The following is an 18,207-nucleotide window of genomic DNA, read 5'->3' on the forward strand; positions in this document are numbered from 1 at the left end:
CCAATGACCTAGGACATTAAAATTGGGTAGCATCGGCTTCCTCTCGTCACGGGCAACACGCTCGTTTTTTCCGCGAAGCTCTAGCTCGATCAGGGGCGAAACGGCAAGTGGGGGGGGGGAGTCCAACGGACCCCCCCCCCTTTTACGTTCGCGGCTGGAAAAACACCAATACTGGCGAGGGATAGTATGCCGCGTGGTCACGTCTGATGGCCGCTCGACACTGCCGGTTCACCACCGTATACTCGGCGCGCGGGCCGAGCAGTGCGCGCCGCCGCGCCAGCAGCGCTCGCGTGGCGTCCGTGGTGCGCGGAGCACCGGGCGGCGGCAGCCCCTCCCCCATGGGAGAGGGTGAAAAGCAGTGCCTCCTCTAAGCAGTTTTGACTGGGGGGCCCGATCACTGGCAATGACTAAGGTAACCCCTACCAAAAACGTCTAAGACTAAAAAATGACTAAGGTACCCCTCAGTGACCAGTTTGGAGGATGACTGCGGGGGCTGCAGCTCCCGCAGTTAACATGTTAGAGGAGAGGAGGCCCTGGTGAAAAGCCAAAACCTCAAAATAAAAAAAAATACCATGTGATTAACGCTTAAATGACGTCAATGGACTTAACCCTCGCCCGCACATGGGGAGGGGGGGGGGGTGGTTGCCACCCCCCCCTAGGTAGTCTTTCTGCTCTGCACTCAACATTTTTAAAGCTAGAAGGCTGATTTTTCGTATAGCTGCTCCTCTATCCTTTCTTGATGTCCTCTGAAAATTTCAAGTTTCTGTGATTTTTGGTTTCGGAGATATGACCTTGTTTTTCAGGTCATGTCATGACCCAAATGGCCAATTTTCAACATCTTGCGTTTGCCATGGGCCTTGTGAGCTTTTGACAGCCTGATTTCGGCCTTTTTTTGCCAGTCTTACCTCCCACCTATCATGGAACATGTTGTTCGACGATGTACAGGGGTCAAGGTCAGGGTCAAGGTCAACCTAGGTCAGCTAAGATAATTGCGTTTTAGGCAAACCGAATTTACTTTTTGTGAAGTTTTTTGACTGCATTTTTGGTAAAAGCTTCTCAGATCATGATTTCATGTAATATGGACCCAAAAACAATCGGTGCACACATCAGTATACACACAGACACACACAGACATACAAACACATATAATTGACCTTGACCTAACTTGACCTGAAATGACCTCAGCAGCAAAATTCTGGTCGGGTAGTGTGACAAAGAGGTTCTAGCTGGCTTGGCACCAGAAAACAGCATCGTCATCGGTATTTGATAAGCAGCGCACTTGATATCCAACGGTGACCCGAAACAGCAACATTTTTTAGTTTGACCTGAACTGGAAGGTCAATGACTGACCTGAGAAGGTAAAACTGGGTATCATTGGATTCGTCTCTTCCCAAAAAATCTTTTTGGTCTTTACCGCTAAGCTCTATTTCCAACAGCAACAGGAACGAAATGGCGCGGGGAGGGGGTGGCAACCCCCCCCCCCCCATGTGCGTTCTAGGATGGGAAAATGGCATGTGCGGGCGAGGGGTAAAGTAAAAAATACAAAAGACAAGATAATAACAAAATTTTGAGTTGCAATTTTTGTCCCCTCAACTTTCAACCTACCCCATCAACTTTTCAAACGTTCCCGGGTCACCACTGACCCATCGTGCAATTCCAGTGCTATGGCAAAGTTTTATCTGAAAGTTTAAACGTGCCCGATAGACTGGACGCGGTCCCCTCCGTCCACTCACGCTCTCTGGTCTCTGTACGGTCATCGCTGACTGGTCCAGCATCCAACGCGCAGGGTTTATAGAAATTTGGTTAAAAGAAATTAACATATTTTAATGAACGAATCCATTAAGTAATAAAATGAAAATGATTCACAGGTTATTATTACATGTGGGAGCACTGGCGCTGGAACTTTCTCAATGTTGGAGGGGCTCGAGGCAGTTTGAACTCATTTCTTTCCATGCAACGCCATAGGGTTAATTACGAGCGAGCGAGCGCAGCGAGAGAGCGAGTTCTTTCGTTTTTAAGGCAAAAATCTGAGTATGCGCGACCCGGCCCGACACGACCCCATCACGCTCTTCAAACACTTATAACTCAAGAAACGCATGCCGCATCGACAAGCAGCCTTCTTTGCTGAATACCACTTGGATGTAAAAGTTGTATGGCATGGACACCATGTTGTCTGAGTGTCGATCTTGGCACGTGGCGCGTGCTAAACTTGGGGTACTTTGCACACACCCGAAAACTACCTCCGATTCTGGTCCAAGGCAACACGGTAGTGATGCCGGCATCTAGTACTAAAATATGCGCAAGGGTTGCCCCATCAGCTTTGCAAATTCTCATCACGATCCGCCGCGTCGTTCGGAAGCTATCGCGAGAAAACGTCACGGGTCGCATCGACCCGCTGGTCATGCGAGGGTTGATACATATGTTTTTTACAATGATACAATGAACGACTCTTGACTTTTGACTATGTCTTGTTTATCTTATTTCCATTTGAATTTAACCGTTTTCACTTCAAGTGGCTTTGACTAAGTTTTTTTTTTTTAATTTCGTTTTACAATAAGACAATACAAATTATGAATATTTGACTTTTTTCTTTTGACTTTCTACATATTTGATTTTGACTTGTTTCCATTTGACTTTTATTAATTTGACCTTTTGCGGTTTTGACTTTTTGCTTCTGGCTTATGGTTTTTGACTTTTAGGAATTTTGACATTGATCATTTGACTTTTTGTCTTATGGTTTTTTAGATATGACTTTGTACTTTTGACTTTTTCTTATTTGACTTTTTCCATTTGATTTTTATCATTTTGACTTTTTTGCCGTTTTTTTCACTTTTTGTCTTTTGACTTTTCGCGTTTTTTTACTTTTTGCCATTTGACTTTTTGCTTTTGACTTTTTGCGTTTTGACTTTTCGCCATTTTGACTTTTTGCCATTTGACTTTTTTGCTTTTGACTTTTTTCGTTTTTGACTTTTCGCCATTTTGACTTTTTGCCATTTGACTTTTTGCTTTTGACTTTTTGCGTTTTTGACTTTTTGCCATTTTGACTTTTCGCCATTTGACTTTTTGCTTTTGACTTTTTGCGTTTTTGACTTTTCGCCATTTTGACTTTTTGCCATTTGACTTTGCATTTTTGACTTTTGGACGTTTTGACTTTTTGCCATTTGACTTTTTGTCTTTTGACTTTTATCCGTTTTGACTTTTATTCATTTGACTTTTCCATTTGACTTTTATCCATTTTGACTTTTTGCATTTGACTTTTTGTCTTTTGACATTTTGTCTTTTGACTTTTTGTCCTGGAATCAACTGAGGGTGTGGTGGTGTGATGCCGCGGACAGAGGTCGCGTGCGTTTGGCTGGTGTCCAATACAGACGATCACCGACTGCCTGGCGTCTCAACATCGCGCAGTTGGCAGGGTCGTGAAAACCTGGCCATAACACGAGTGTACAAGAATCAAGAATGACGGAGCGGGGGCTGGCCGGGTTCGAGCACCTGACAGTTTGGACCTCTCAACAGACCGCGGTGAGTCGTTCCATGTGTGGAGAGAGGCCTGGGATGATTACGTTCTTCTGACGGGCCTCATAGACGCACCGTCTAATATTCAGCTCGCGGCATTGAAAAACTCTATGACGCCGGAGAGCAGACGCGTGCTGAGGAACCTCGAGCTAACTGACGCCCAACGAGCGGACCCAGGAGCCGTCCTGACCGCTCTGGAGCGTTTCGCGGTCGGGCAAGTGAACGAGGTCATCGAGAGCCAGGCTGCGACTCACCGGGACAATCAGACCCAACAGGGAAGAGGTGCGGAGCGACGGAGTTGTCGCGGCCCTGGCGGCCGCGTTCAGGACCCTGCAGAGCCGTCAGGCTACAGTCGACTGAGGTCGACCTGGGGGAACAAACAACAACAACAACAGGTCATCGAGAGAAAGAAATTCAACGAAAGGTTTCAGGCCGTCGATATTGAAGATGGAGATCGGTGATTTGCCGAGTATGCGCACGCCGCACACCTCAGTACTGTCGTCTGTGGGCGAGTGGGCGCCCGGTCAGGGGGGTGAATGGGATTCCACCACGGACGTAAATTGTTACGTCTCCGCCCTTAACGGTCGCCGCACCTACTATGGACGTCAAACCCCTTGAGACCCCACTTTTTGCGATAATATTTTAATGCGTGAACTCTCGTTGACGATATTCTGGCAACGTATGTTTCAGAGCCTGCCGAAACTTTTATTACTAAGGTATTTTGACGCCAAACGATTTTGAAAGGTACTTCTCATTCTTTCGTAATGCTAAGGTCAATTCAGGCCCGAGCAGAGGCTTGCGTTCGGCCATACTCGAGCCCCGCTACCAGCGCCATCTGCTCTTAATGTCATCTACCAGCGCCCGCTACCGCTACCAGCTACCGCCCACCGTCAAGCCTGGATGGAGCGCGAGCCGCGAGTGACCGGTCGCCGGGCAAGGAGCGCCGGAGGGGTAGGGCGGAGCATAGCGCTGACGTCATTACGTGGCTCCGCCCCATGAGCGCGTAGCCTCTACCCAAACAGCAGATTCTTTCCGTGAAATTTAACATTACGAGTAAATGAGAAGTACCTTTCATAATTGTTTGGCGTCAAAATACCTTTGTAATACCAGCTACGGCAGGTTCTGAAACACACATTTCCAGAATATCGTCAAGGAGAATTCACGCATTTAAAAATAATCGCAAAAAGTGGGGTCTCAAGTGGTTTGACGTCCAAAGCAGTTGTCTGCCGCGCTCTCTTTTCGTGACTACCGGTGGTTGGTAGCCCGGGATGCGGACAACGTTCTTGGAGGAGAGCTGGACCTCTTGTATGGCCATCACGTCCGCGCTGACCGACGGGAGCCAGCTTTAGAGCTCCGGGATTTTGGTCCGGAGCCCCTCAGCGTTCCAACCAACTATGTGGAGGAGACTACGCTGCGCTCGGTTGCGACGATGGCGACGGTTTCTTGCTCTCCTTCGATGCTGTCCTCTTCGGGCCGTAGAGGGCAGTTTGGGTCCGTTTGGATTCCCCCGCTGGTCGCCCCAGCGGGGGCGGACTCGAGGACCACACCTCCCACCGCGTGAAGGCGGACCCATCCGGGAAGCCCTTCTTGTGCCCGGCGAGCCCAACTGCCGGTTGAGGTGTCCCATTTTTATTGGATGCGCCCCCTTCTGCGGGCGGCGCCCCTCTTTTGCGGGGCTGTCCCTCTTCTGCTGGAGGCGCCCATCTTCTGGTGGCGGCGCCCCTCTTTTGGTGGAACCGCCCCTCTTCTGCGGGTGCGCACTCTTCTGCTATAGTGCCCCTCTTCTGCTCGGCCACACTGAAAACAATTTTACCCGAAGCTGGCGAATTAAGCGTTGCTCTGCGGGCATGGTATATGTGTATTAACTCGCCATGTCCAGATTCTAGCTAGAGGGTAAGCAGACATGCCTGCCTTATTACTCGTAAATATGCACCGTACCCACAGTCTGCAGTAAGGTAGCTACTCAGCACCGGATATTGTCCCCGCGAGTGTCGAGTCATTGACATAGCCCTCACTGAAAGAGTTAGAACTACTCGAAATATCGTAAACGCGTATCCGTGGATGGCGAACCTTTACATACCTGCCCTGCAGGAGTTGGATCTACTGGCACAACTAGATGGCGTTGTCTCATACAGTTTTGAATTACAGCAATTTTTTAACTTTTTTTTTGCACCAATGATATATTGGCACATTGTTTGGCGGTTTCAAGTGGGGGCGAAAGTACAATTGTTAGGATGCATCTTTAAAACCTCTGCATTATTCATCACGGGACGATTGGCAACGCCTTTTCTTCCGAAACTACCAAGTGAAACCATTTTGATTCTTATATAGGTCACGAAAGTAGTCGCGAGACATCTTCTTGATCTCGGGCGGTCTGTGCGACTACCGGTGACTGGGTCATGTCGAATTTTCTATGGGAATTCGATTTGACCGTTCCCACCGACGTGAAACTTTCTCACCGATGTTTTCTAGGTGTGAGATTGTCATAATATAGATAATTTCCCTCAAATATGGTACAGCGTGGGAGTTTTTTTGGCCCTCGTGACTTGGTCGGCGAAGGGTAGGCGTGGAGGGCAACCCCTTTTAGTCATGCCTGCTCTGAGCGGATATAACCGCTGAGGCAGATACGGCTACACTGCAATGGGACCTTACTGTACTCCTGGGAGGGTGGTTAAAAATGGTTGCGGATAGGGGTACCCGCGAAACACCGGTTTACTCGCCGGCCCTGGGTTAAACTGTTTTCAGTGCAGCTTAACTTCTGCTGAAGGTGCTCGGCTATGTCTGTTGGTGGCATTGTTCTTTTGCTCCAGGTGCCCCTTTTGTATTGAGGCGCCTCTCTTCTTTAGGCATCCCTCTCCTGGTATGGCGCCTCTTTCTGGTATGGCTCCCTTTTCTGCTGGGGCGGCCCTATGCTGGGGGTATTCCTCTTCTACAGGGGGGCGCCCTACTACTGCTGGACGAGCCCAACTTTTGCTTGAGGTGCCCCATTTATATTGGAGTTCCTCTCTTCTTCTGGAAGCATCCCTCTTCTGGTGGGGCGCCCTGTTTTTGCTTGGGAGCCATTCTTGTGCTGAGGGCGCTCCTTTTCTGCTGGAGGCATCTCTTCTGGTGGGGCGCCCCCTTTCTGCTGGGGTGCCCTTCTTCTGCTGGGGCGCCCTTGTTCTGGTGAGGCGCCCCTTTCTGCTGGGGTTGCCCGTGTGCCGTGTTCTACTGAGGGCGCTCTTCTACTGGGCGAACCCAAGTTCTTCTTGAGGTGTCTCATTCCTACTGGGGGCGCCTCTCCTCCGCTGTGGCGCCAGTCTTATGCTTGATGATCCCAACTTACGTTGGAGGTGCCCCACTTCTGCCGCGGGCGCTCCACTTTTGCTGAGATAGTCCCGTTCTTACCGGGGTGCCCCTTTCACCCATTTTTGGGGAACGATACGACTGGACGCTTCCCAAGCCCGCAAGCAGCACGACGCCGGTCACGAGACGGAATGTAGCCGGGAAATCACCCTCGCCATCTGCTCAAGGGCTTATCGGTGTCGGGCGGCGTGTGGGGCGCTGCTTAGCCTTTAACCCTATTCCTGGCGGGCTCCGCCGGGACAAGAAACTGGCGGGGGGCCGATTCGGCCCCCCTTCAGATCTCAAAAACTACACATCGCAGCGACAAACGGCGAACGGCGTTTGATAGGTCGTTTAAAGATCTACAACTTTTACATAAAACATTTTCAGGTCAGGTCAATATTGAGGTCACCAGAGGTCATCAACGATAATATGTTTTGGAATTAGTTACTTTATAACTTTTAAACTAATTAATATAGACATAAAATTACCACATTTTTTGTTGCTCTCGCCGAGGCGATGCGAAATAAGTATGTGATGACCTTCACAGGTCAATTTGAAATTTGACCTGAGGTCAAGGTCAGGTCATTCATCAATGAGGTTGTGGGGTATGGTCATGCTGCATACCAAACGACGCGCCTTGACCAGGCGAGCAGTTTGGTACCACTTACAAGTCTTTAGCACCATCATGTCGTGATTTATTTACAGAAAAAACGATTTATGACGTCACATGACCTCAGATGACCTTTGCCGGTGCCCCTGTCAATTAGCGGCACCAGGATCATCACCGATGAGATAATCTTCCATAATACTGAAAGAATTGGGTGGTTTTGACTCGTTTACACGAAGCAGGAGGCGTTTCAATATTTTCCCTTAGGCTTGCAATGTAAAGGTCACGAGTCTGGCCTGACCTCAGGTCACAGATATGAAAATTCTGAGATATACAAATTGCACATACTGGTACCCTAACTAAAGCCTGAAGAGAAGAAATTGATCGGTCAAAAACTCTAGCTCTGGCGTGATTGGAAACTTTTCTGAGGTAGGGTCACCAAACCGCCTCTGGTGACCTGACCTGAGGTCAGATCAACTCAAAATTTTCAGAAATATTGCGTAAAAGCCTTTTAGTAAAAGTCAGAAAATTTGAGCTTCCTAGCTCAAAGCGTTTGGGAGAAATAACCAAAAAACCTCAGGGGGGGGGGGGCTCCTGAGGCCCCCCCCCCCCCGCCAGGAATAGGGTTAAGGGGGTGCACTTTGACGTGATGGGGGTGCGCTTTCAGGGGTTTGGGGTGCATACATATAGAAAGTTCCACCGCTGGTCGCACACTGAAAGAAAAGTATACCTTAGTAATTTGAATTTGATTATTATACACCGCCATTACACTGAAATCAAGAATATTTATACCATTGTTCGATGTATATGAGGAATAAAATAATGCTCCAGTGCGAATGTACTCTATCACGAGCGTATTCTTGGGGGTTAATTCCATCCAGTTTAACACTCATGGTGCAATTCTAACTTTTGAGATGCTTACCCCTCTAATTGATCGAATCGACCCCCCCCCCCCTCCCTGCCAGGCCGCGTTATGAAAAATGCCCCACCAGGGCGAGGGTTAATTCTTCCAATAAAATTGCTAAGTTTTCTTTGAACTCTAGAAAAAACGACAATTTTTCATCGATTTCAGGAGCTGCAGGGGGGGGGGGGTGAATTTGCCCAAAATGCCCATCCTGGATCCTCCAGCGAGGTTTTGTGTTTTGGGTCGGATCCATCCAATTCCGAAACCGTGGCGGTTGTTTGGGGTGGTGTTGTTTGCGGTTGACTGCGGGGTGCGGAGACAAGGCGGGCGTTTTTCATTGTTTTTATTATTTTTACCTTGGTGTTTCTGTTGTCCTTGCTAGCGGCGGGCTTGCGGGCGTTTCTTTATATGTATTTATTTCAATTTCTAAGTCATTTTTCCTTTCTCTGAAACCTTCGGTCCGGCGATGCTCGGCATTGCATTGCCACTCCGTGTATGCAGCCAATGAACTCTGGCTAGGCTTAGCTCGTACCTCCCCTCCCCCCACATCTCAGAACAAACGGCTTCTTGTCGTCTGGTGCCACCCACTGACCTGTGGCCCTCTTCTGGCCAGCAGGTCGGAGCCCGCTGCTCCGGCTGACTGCCGGCTGACTGCCGCCTGACCCGCCGGAGCGGCCTCGCCCCAGCAGCGCTGTCCCGCCGGTGGTTTCCGGCGCCGCTCGGCAGCCAGTGCCCGGCCATGAGCGCGCCGCCGCCGCCGCCGCCGCCGCCGCGGCTGCTCGGCATGAACTGGGAGCAGCCGTTCGCCTGCGGCCGGCCTGGCAGCTGGCTGGCCATCGACCAGGCGTGTGTGGCGGTGGCCAACGGCGGCTGGGCGCCGCTGACGCTCTGGGCCCAGTCGGACCAGTGCCACGGCGTGAGTACCTACCCAGCGTGCCGCTCAGCGACGGCCACAACCACTGTCTTGTCCTGCCAACTAAGTGACACGCATCTGCCCCTCCCCCTAGCAAAAGGCTTTGACTTAACCCGCGCCCCGTATGGGGGGGGGGGGCGAAACGGCCCCCTGGGGCGTTCCACGACAAATCGACAAGTGCCCTGCACCCTCATATTTTATTTTTTGCTTAAAATTGGTCTAATGGGTTGTGATGGGCGGGGAAGCCAGCTGTGGCAAGGATTTTTTTCTTCGAACAATGGTTTCCGAGATATAGCCTCGAGCAATTCCTGGAGGTCGCGCTGCAGCCCTATGTTTGGCGGCCTATAACTCAGAAACTATTGGTTTTCTACGATAACAACTTTATATGGTTCAACTCACAATCACCAACAAACATTTTGGCTATCTCGGATTTTCAATTTTTGAAAATTTTGATCACGTGTCCTTTTGACCTATTTTTCGAAGAGTGACCTTGATATTTTCCCCACTGAAAGTTGCAATTTTGTCTGATGACGGTTAAAGCCTTATCAATTGTCATTCATATGCGACAATAAAAAGGTGGTTATCGCCCTGCGTTGACCTCAGGTCAGGTCATCTTTATGACCTGTCCATTATTACGAGCGGGAGCGACAGCGACATCTCGAGAACAAGGCAAGATAGCGACAAGCGGTAAACGGTACAGGGTACACACGGATAAGGTCTATAATTTTTACTGAGGTCATTTTCAGGTCAGGTCAAAGATGACGTCACAGGAGCAAAAAGGAAGTCAAAATAGCGGCACTACATATATATGAAGTTTTTCTCGAATAACTTTCAAGGTATCCCAGCTAGGAACAAACTAATAGCACCATCGTGATCCTCTCGTCGATCCGCATCGATATGTTTCGATGCGGATCGACGAGAGGTCACGACAACCTTAGGTCACGTGACCTAAGGTCAACTTTTGACCTTTCGACCTTTCGAGGTCAACATACATATGTTTCGATGCGGATCGACGAGAGGGTCACGATGGTGCTATTAGTTTGTTCCTAGCTGGGATACCTTGAAAGTTATTCGAGAAAAAAATCATATATATGTGGTGCCGCTATTTTGACTTCCTTTTTGCTCCTGTGACGTCATCTTTGGCCTGACTTGAAAATGACCTCAGTAAAAGTTATAGACCTTATCCGTGTGTACTCTGTACCGTTTACCGCTTGTCGCTATCTTGCTTTTGTTCTCGAGATCTCGCTGACGCTCCCGCTCGTAATAATGAAAAGGTCATAAAAATGACCTGACCTGAGGTGAACGCAGGGCGATAACCACTCTTTCATTATCGCATATGAATGACAATTGATAAGGTTTTAATCGTCATCAGACAAAACTTTAACTTTCAGTGGGGAAAATATCAAGGTCACTTCGAAAAATAGGTCAAAAGGTCACGTGATCAAAATTTTAAGAAATTGAAAATTTGAGATAGCCAAAATGTTTGTTGGTTGATTGTGAGCTGAACCATATAAAGTTTTATCATAGAAAACCAATAGTTTCTGAGTTATAAGCCGCCAAACATAGGGTTGCAGCGTGACCTCCAGGAATTGCCCGAGGCTATATCTCGGAAACCGTATTTCGAAGAAAAAAATCCTTGCCACAGCTGGCTTCCCCGCCCATCACACCAGTTTTCAACGAAGAATAAAATATGAGGGTGCAAATTTAATTTTTTATTTGTCGATTTGTCGTGGAACTTTTCCTTTTCCCTAGATATCTCCTAAACGGCTGCAGATATTGCCACCAAACTTTCAGGTCCCCTCCGGGCATCAATTTTACACAATGTAACCAAAATTTTCCAGAGGCTATGATAGGTTGGCCACAAATGACGTCAGAATTACGTCATGTTTTGCCATTTTCGACCCAAAAAGGTTTCGCGAGAAGAGCTGTCAGGCCTGCAGCTTTGAAAATGCAGAAACACGTTTTTGACATAAAAGATGTAGAATTGACAGCGCTATAAAACTGTCATCTCGAATTTGTATTTTTTTTTTGGATTTTGACTCAAAAATTAAAAAGGGATTTTTTTATATAAAAGCAAAAAAATCCAAAGGTTTTTGAATATCTAAAAAAAACGGAATATATATGATAGCACCTACCGTCTTCTATCGACATACCAAATTTCAGCTCGATACCCTTTTTTGGCCAAATTATACCGAAAGAACAGGAGTTTGTGTTTGTTTGTTTGTTTTGTTGGGTTAGGCCCTTTCGGTCGACAAGACCATTGCAGAGCCGGAAGGATGATAGGATTTAGGGGGAGACATTGGTCTGGGCAGGCACCCTAGTGAGTCGCCGGGGCTGAGCCCGTCCAGAGGACAGGCCACCCAGTCCCAAGGCACTCACTGCACCCGGCTACGGAGTGCGCTCCCTCAGGAGCAGCGGTGCCGCTCCAAGGGAGCAGCCCGCATGAGATAAAGTTGCCTGTCCAGCCCGGAAGGGGGTTGCGGCGTGGAGGAGAAGGATTTCAGTATCCTGAGGATAGAAGCATGGAAAGGTGAGGAGTTTGTGTTCTGTTTAGGGAAGATAAGAGCAATTATTGAAGAGTTTGACTCTCCACTCGTCTATATACTTGGAGATTACAACGCTGATCTGGTTAAACTTACGGCCTTTGGCAGAGAGCTTCGATGTTTTTGCGATGACTAGTTTGATTGTAGCGGACGACTTACTTCTTGACAGAAATTCCGTTACTCATGTCAATGATGGGCATGCCTCAGAATCATGGCTTGATCATGTTGTATGTACTTCAAGTGCTTACGATCTTGTTCAGCAAATTATTATCTCTGGTGACATTCATGGCTCTGATCATTTTCCCATGACCGTAACGCTTGCGACCCCTGATCCTGGACATGTGACAGCTCCTAACGAAGAGGTTGGGAGCACTAAATGGGTTGTGGATTGGTCGTCTCTTGACGAACATAGTATAGCGATGTACCGCAGTTGTGTCGAGGAATTTCTCCAGGACGTAGACGTACCGTACCATGTCCTTGATTGCACAGACGCTGCTTGTAGAAGGCACTCAGATGAGATAGACAAATACTACCAGAGCATAATGGCATGCCTGCGCGAGTCTTCACGCCGAAGCATTGCCAAGGCGGTAACAGGGAATGGCAAGGCCATCCCAGGGTGGAATGACTTTGTCAAAGAAGCCAACTCAGTTCTCGGGGACATATACTGTCTGTGGGCGTTGGTAGGTAAACCAAGAGATGGCTACATCTATGATCAATTGAGACTGGCTAAAGCTCGATTCAAGTATTCATTGCGTTGGTGCCTTAGGAACGAAAAAGATCTACGGGCTAAGTCGATGGCCGATAAGCTAGCCAGGTATCCACGAAATGTATCCTCTTTTTGGAATGAAGTTAGAAGGCTCAACAGTTCGCCACCGCTATCATCTACGGTTGGTGGCGTCACTGGTGCTTCTAATATTGGTGAAATGTGGAAGAACCATTTTGCTGAAATACTTTATTCAGTAACGGGCCAAAGCTTAACCCGCGCCCTGCTGGGGGGGGGGGGGGATGTTTGAACACCCCCCCTTGTGGTTTTTCGCAAATATCTCAAAAACGGCGGCTTATCATACATCAATTCTACACATGTTGTGAAAATTTCAGACCAAGGTCATTCAAGGTCAGGTCACCAGGTCACTTGAAGTGACCTCACCTCATAAAAAGTTTCAATGTCTGTCATAGCTACACCGAGTGACCGATCGCTTTGAAACTTTCAGCGATTGCTAAGAGCAATAGCATGTACAAAATGTATATCTCAGAATTTTGATATCGATGACCTAAGGTCAGGTCAATTTTGCGACCTCCCCATTATAAGTCAATGGGAGAAAATTGAAATGCGCATCCTTTGGACGAAAGACATTATAAACCCTCCCAAACACTGAATTACAAGTGGTTTAGACACACTGAACATGAAAATGGTGTCCGTGACCCCTGATTATGCCCTGAGGTCATCTTAGGTCACGAATGGTATCTAACAGTTTTTCGCAAATAACTTTTGATAGAGGCATGCTAGAGCGATGAAAATGCCTTAGATGTATTCAGCTCGACGATACGGATCGACTGATATGCAACATGACCCTTTCCGGTCAGGTCATGACCTTGACCTGAGGTCAAATTTTCAAGTTGACCATTCAAGGTCAAGTTATAGTTCATTCGATGCGTCTTGACGAGAGGAACACAATGCCGGTAAAAGTAAGCTCGTACAATGCTTGGGTCAAAAGTTATTGCAGAAAAACTGTTTCCGAAAAAATCGGCTATTTTTGCAGTTTTTGCCCTCTGCAGGCAAAACCGTTGACGTTAGGTCAAATCTGAGAGAATTACTCAGAAAGGGCGTTAATAGGGCTATCGAATGCGCTTTTCCGCGGTGCTGTAGCTCTATTGGTTCCCGAGTTATGCGTTGGCTTCTTGGAAATTTTCGACATTCGACCTGGAAATCGGCGAAATTTTGCCTTCAATGACATCTGGTGACCTGACCTTTGACCTGACCAAGAAATTGACCGAGGTGATTTCGTCATTATTTTTGACGCTCTTTCGAACGCCGCCTTCCGCGTATCGCTACGTGGCCCAGGAGCCGAGTTAGAAGGGGGGGGGGTGTTCAAACACCCCCCCCCCAGCAGGGCGTGGAAATCCAGGACCCCCAGCCGGGCGCGGGTTAAGGCCTTCCGTACTGTCACAGCTTGATGCTGACCTTCCTGATATCCCACTTATTTCGGTTGCTGAAGTTTCCAGATCGATACGTGATCTGTCATCAGGTCGTAGCCCAGGGCACGACGACCTACAGACGGAGCATTTAAAGTTCGCACCTCAATCATGTGTTGTTCACCTCTCGCTATGTTTCAGTATGATGGTAAAGCACGGGCATCTGCCTCATGCCCTTACTAAAGTTGTATTGGTCCCAATCGTGAAGGATAAAACTGGTAATATCTCGGAGAAGGACAACTACAGACCAATTGCTTTGGCCAGTGTTAGCTCTAAACTTCTAGAGACGTTGATCTTTATGCGCTGTAAGGAGAACCTAAAAACAACTGACCATCAATTTGGTTTTCAGCCAGCTCATGGTACTATGGCAATATATGCAGTCAAAGAAATTTCAGATTATTACCTTAGAAACAATAGTGCCGTGTATGTTTGTTTTCTGGATGCATCAAAAGCTTTTGATAGAGTGAATCACTGGAAACTCTATGACAAACTTTTAAAGCGTGGAATTGATAAAAGCCTCGTTAAACTTCTAGTTGAATGGTACGGTACTCAGCTTTTCACGTCAAATGGGGTGGTGTCACAACTGGCGGTTTTAATGTAAGTAACGGCGTGAGGCAGGGAGGTATACTTTCCCCCTTCATGTTCAATGTGTATATAGACTCTCTTTCTTCAGCACTGGGTGAAACTGGCGTTGGCTGCCGTTATTTAGGCAGCATGAATCACATTGCTTATGCTGATGATGTCATCCTTCTTTCGCCATCTCACCATGGCTTGCAAGTGCTCTTGAATACTTGCGAACGATTTGCAGAGGAGTATGATATCAAGTACAACACAAAGAAAACTGTATGCTTGATTATGCGTCCAAAGGCTTTGAAAAATCTTAAAACTCCTGAGCTGTCTCTTTGTGGCACAATATTAAGAGTTGTAAGTGAGTACAAATATCTTGGTTACTTCATGACTGACAATGTGCGTGATGATCTTGAGATTCAGCAGCAATATCGTATGCTGTGCTGTAGAACCAATTCGCTCATTCGCAAATTAGGCATGTGTACGTATGCTGTGAAAAAGTATTTATTCACGACCTACTGTGCTTCTATGTACTGTGTTCACTTGTGGCGTGCTTATAGTGCTGCGGTTATAAGAAAATTCAAAGTGTGTCTTAACAATGCTGTCAGAATATTCTTTGGCTACTCCAGGTTCTATAGCGCTTCGTCTATGCATGTGTGTGAAGGATTAGATAATTTTGACGTGATGTACCGAAAAGCAGCATGGGGTTTCATGCAGCGTTTAGATGCATCCACCAACGCGATCATCAATGTCCTGGTTGACAGTGACATACGCCGGCGATCACCGCTAAGAGCGGCATGGAATGATGCTCTGGGAGTGCCATGAATCTTCATGTTATGTAGCATTGGACTAAGTGTCTGTAAATACAAAGTTCTCTCTCTCTCTCTCTCTCTCTCTCTCTCTCTCTCTCTCTCTCTCTCTCTCTCTCTCTCTCTCTCTCTCTCTCTCTCTCTCTCTCTCTCCTCTCTCTCTCTCTCTCCTCTCTCTCTCTCTCTCTCTCTCTCTCTCTCTCTCTCTCTCTCTCTCTCTCTCTCCTCTCTCTCTCTCTCTCTCTCTCTCTCTCTCTCTCTCTCTCTCTCTCTCTCTCTCTCTCTCTCTCTCTCTCTCTCTCTCTCTCTCTCTCTCTCTCTCTCTCTCTCTCTCTCTCTCTCTCTCTCTCTCTCTCTCTCTCTCTCTCTCTCTCTCTCTCTCTCTCTCTCTCTCTCTCTCTCTCTCTCTCTCTCTCTCTCTCTCTCTCTCTCTCTCTCTCTCTCTCTCTCTCTCCTCTCTCTCTCTCTCTCTCTCTCTCTCTCTCTCTCTCTCTCTCTCTCTCTCTCTCTCTCTCTCTCTCTCTCTCTCTCTCTCTCTCTCTCTCTCTCTCTCTCTCTCTCTCTCTCTCTCTCTCTCTCTCTCTCTCTCTCTCTCTCTCTCTCTCTCTCTCTCTCTCTCTCTCTCTCTCTCTCTCTCTCTCTCTCTCTCTCTCTCTCTCTCTCTCTCTCTCTCTCTCTCTCTCTCTCTCTCTCTCTCTCTCTCTCTCTCTCTCTCTCTCTCTCTCTCTCTCTCTCTCTCTCTCTCTCTCTCTCTCTCTCTCTCTCTCTCTCTCTCTCTCTCTCTCTCTCTCTCTCTCTCTCTCTCTCTCTCTCTCTCTCTCTCTCTCTCTCTCTCTCTCTCTCTCTCTCTCTCTCTCTCTCTCTCTCTCTCTCTCTCTCTCTCTCTCTCTCTCTCTCTCTCTCTCTCTCTCTCTCTCTCTCTCTCTCTCTCTCTCTCTCTCCTCTCTCTCTCTCTCTCTCTCTCTCTCTCTCTCTCTCTCTCTCTCTCTCTCTCTCTCTCTCTCTCTCTCCTCTCTCTCTCTCTCTCTCTCTCTCTCTCTCCTCTCTCTCTCTCTCTCTCTCTCTCTCTCTCTCTCTCTCTCTCTCTCTCTCTCTCTCTCTCTCTCTCTCTCTCTCTCTCTCTCTCTCTCTCTCTCTCTCTCTCTCTCTCTCTCTCTCTCTCTCTCTCTCTCTCTCTCTCTCTCTCTCTCTCTCTCTCTCTCTCTCTCTCTCTCTCTCTCTCTCTCTCTCTCTCTCTCTCTCTCTCTCTCTCTCTCTCTCTCTCTCTCTCTCTCTCTCTCTCTCTCTCTCTCTCTCTAAGGTAATGATGCTTGCCTACCGGGGATAAGGAAATAGCTTTCGCATGAATAGATTGCAAGCAATAGTAAATAAAATATTTTTAGGTTAAGTGGTTCTGCATCAGTATCAGATACATTACCACTTAACCTGAAATATTTGATTTAGGTACTATTGCCTGTAATCTCTCGTAAGACATTGCCTTCGGCACTGCACTGCTTCACATTGAGTTGGCTCCGTGTTTTTTACATCATGACGTCACTTTCAGTGACCATTCAATCCCTAGACATTGTGAACTCTGGCTCGCCGCCCATTCAAGCCACTGGCCATTTCGATGGCTGGATTCATCGTGCCCTGGACATTATGAACCCTGGCCTAAATGATACGCACCTATTCAAGGCACTGGCCCTTTTCCAACACTGGACAAATCGTGCCCTGGACATTATGGACGCTGGCCTAATGAATATGCACCTGTCCCTCTTTTGGACAGTGTGAACACTGGCCTCTTCGAATATACCCTACCTGCAGCCAATTGGCCGCACTTGGACCATGCGATCCCTGGACATTATGTACTCTGCTCATTCAAGGCACTGGCCATTTCGACACTGGGCATATCGTACCCTGGACATTATGAACCCTGGCCAGAATGAATGCCCCCCTCGGCGACATTCGCTGACCACTGTGCTGTGACCTGGGTCTGTGCGCTGACCGCTGTGCTGTGAGCTGGGTCTGTGCGCTGACCGCTGTGCTGTGAGCTGGGTCTGTGCGCTGACCACTGTGCTGTGAGCTGGGTCTGTGCGCTGACCACTGTGCTGTGAGCTGGGTCTGTGCGCTGACCGCTGTGCTGTGAGCTGGGTCTGTGCGCTGACCGCTGTGCTGTGAGCTGGGTCTGTGCGCTGACCACTGTGCTGTGAGCTGGGTCTGTGCGCTGACCGCTGTGCTGTGAGCTGGGTCTGTGCACTGACCACTGTGCTGTGAGCTGGGTCTGTGCGCTGACCGCTGTGCTGTGAGCTGGGTCTGTGCGCTGACCGCTGTCTGCCCTGGCCTGCAGTGCGACTCGTGGCCGGTGATGCGGGTGCCTGCGCTGGCGTTCGGCGTACATAGCGTCAACACCACGTACGGCACGCGGCTGTCGCTGCGGAACGACAATGGCACCTCCGTGTGCAGGTGAGGACGCCGCTCCGACACAGCGCACGCACCACCCGCTGGACACAACGTCAGCGTCTGACATACTATCTTATCTTCTCTTATCCTCGAGGTAATCGCTTCTAACTCACATTCTGCCTTATGTAGACGATATAGCATCAAACGTTTCACGTCTTAACCCGCGCCGGGCCGGTGCTCCGCGCCTTCCGCGCCGGGCCGGGGGGTGTCTGAACATCTCCCCGTCTAACTCGGCTCCTAGGCCACGTAGCGACTCGCGGTAAGCGGCATTCGAAAAAGCGTCAAAAATAATGACGGAAACACCTCGGTCATTTTTGGGTCAGGTCAAAGGTCAGGTCTCCAGAGGTCATCAAAGGTCAAAGGTCCATTTCAACAATTTTGGAAACTGCCAA

General features: G+C 48.4%; 1 protein-coding gene across 3 annotated transcripts in view; it reads left to right on the plus strand.

The window, feature by feature from the left end:
- Positions 1-18,207, plus strand: part of LOC122387618 (heparan-alpha-glucosaminide N-acetyltransferase-like) — a 126,769-nt gene that overhangs the window by 49,611 nt on the left and 58,951 nt on the right. For 2 of the 3 annotated variants that reach the window (XM_043377978.1, XM_043377976.1), the window contains exons 2-3: positions 8,968-9,267; positions 17,703-17,818. In XM_043377978.1, coding sequence (XP_043233913.1) covers positions 9,091-9,267; positions 17,703-17,818 — 293 coding nt within the window. In that variant the 5' untranslated portion in view covers positions 8,968-9,090. Of the gene's footprint in view, positions 1-8,964; positions 9,268-17,702; positions 17,819-18,207 lie in introns of all 3 variants that reach the window. The other variant, XM_043377977.1, reaches the window with a different exon arrangement.

Source organism: Amphibalanus amphitrite, unplaced genomic scaffold, assembly GCF_019059575.1.
Source record: "Amphibalanus amphitrite isolate SeventyFive unplaced genomic scaffold, NRLGWU_Aamphi_draft 000292F_arrow, whole genome shotgun sequence".
In the NCBI taxonomy this organism is placed as follows: domain Eukaryota; kingdom Metazoa; phylum Arthropoda; class Thecostraca; order Balanomorpha; family Balanidae; genus Amphibalanus; species Amphibalanus amphitrite.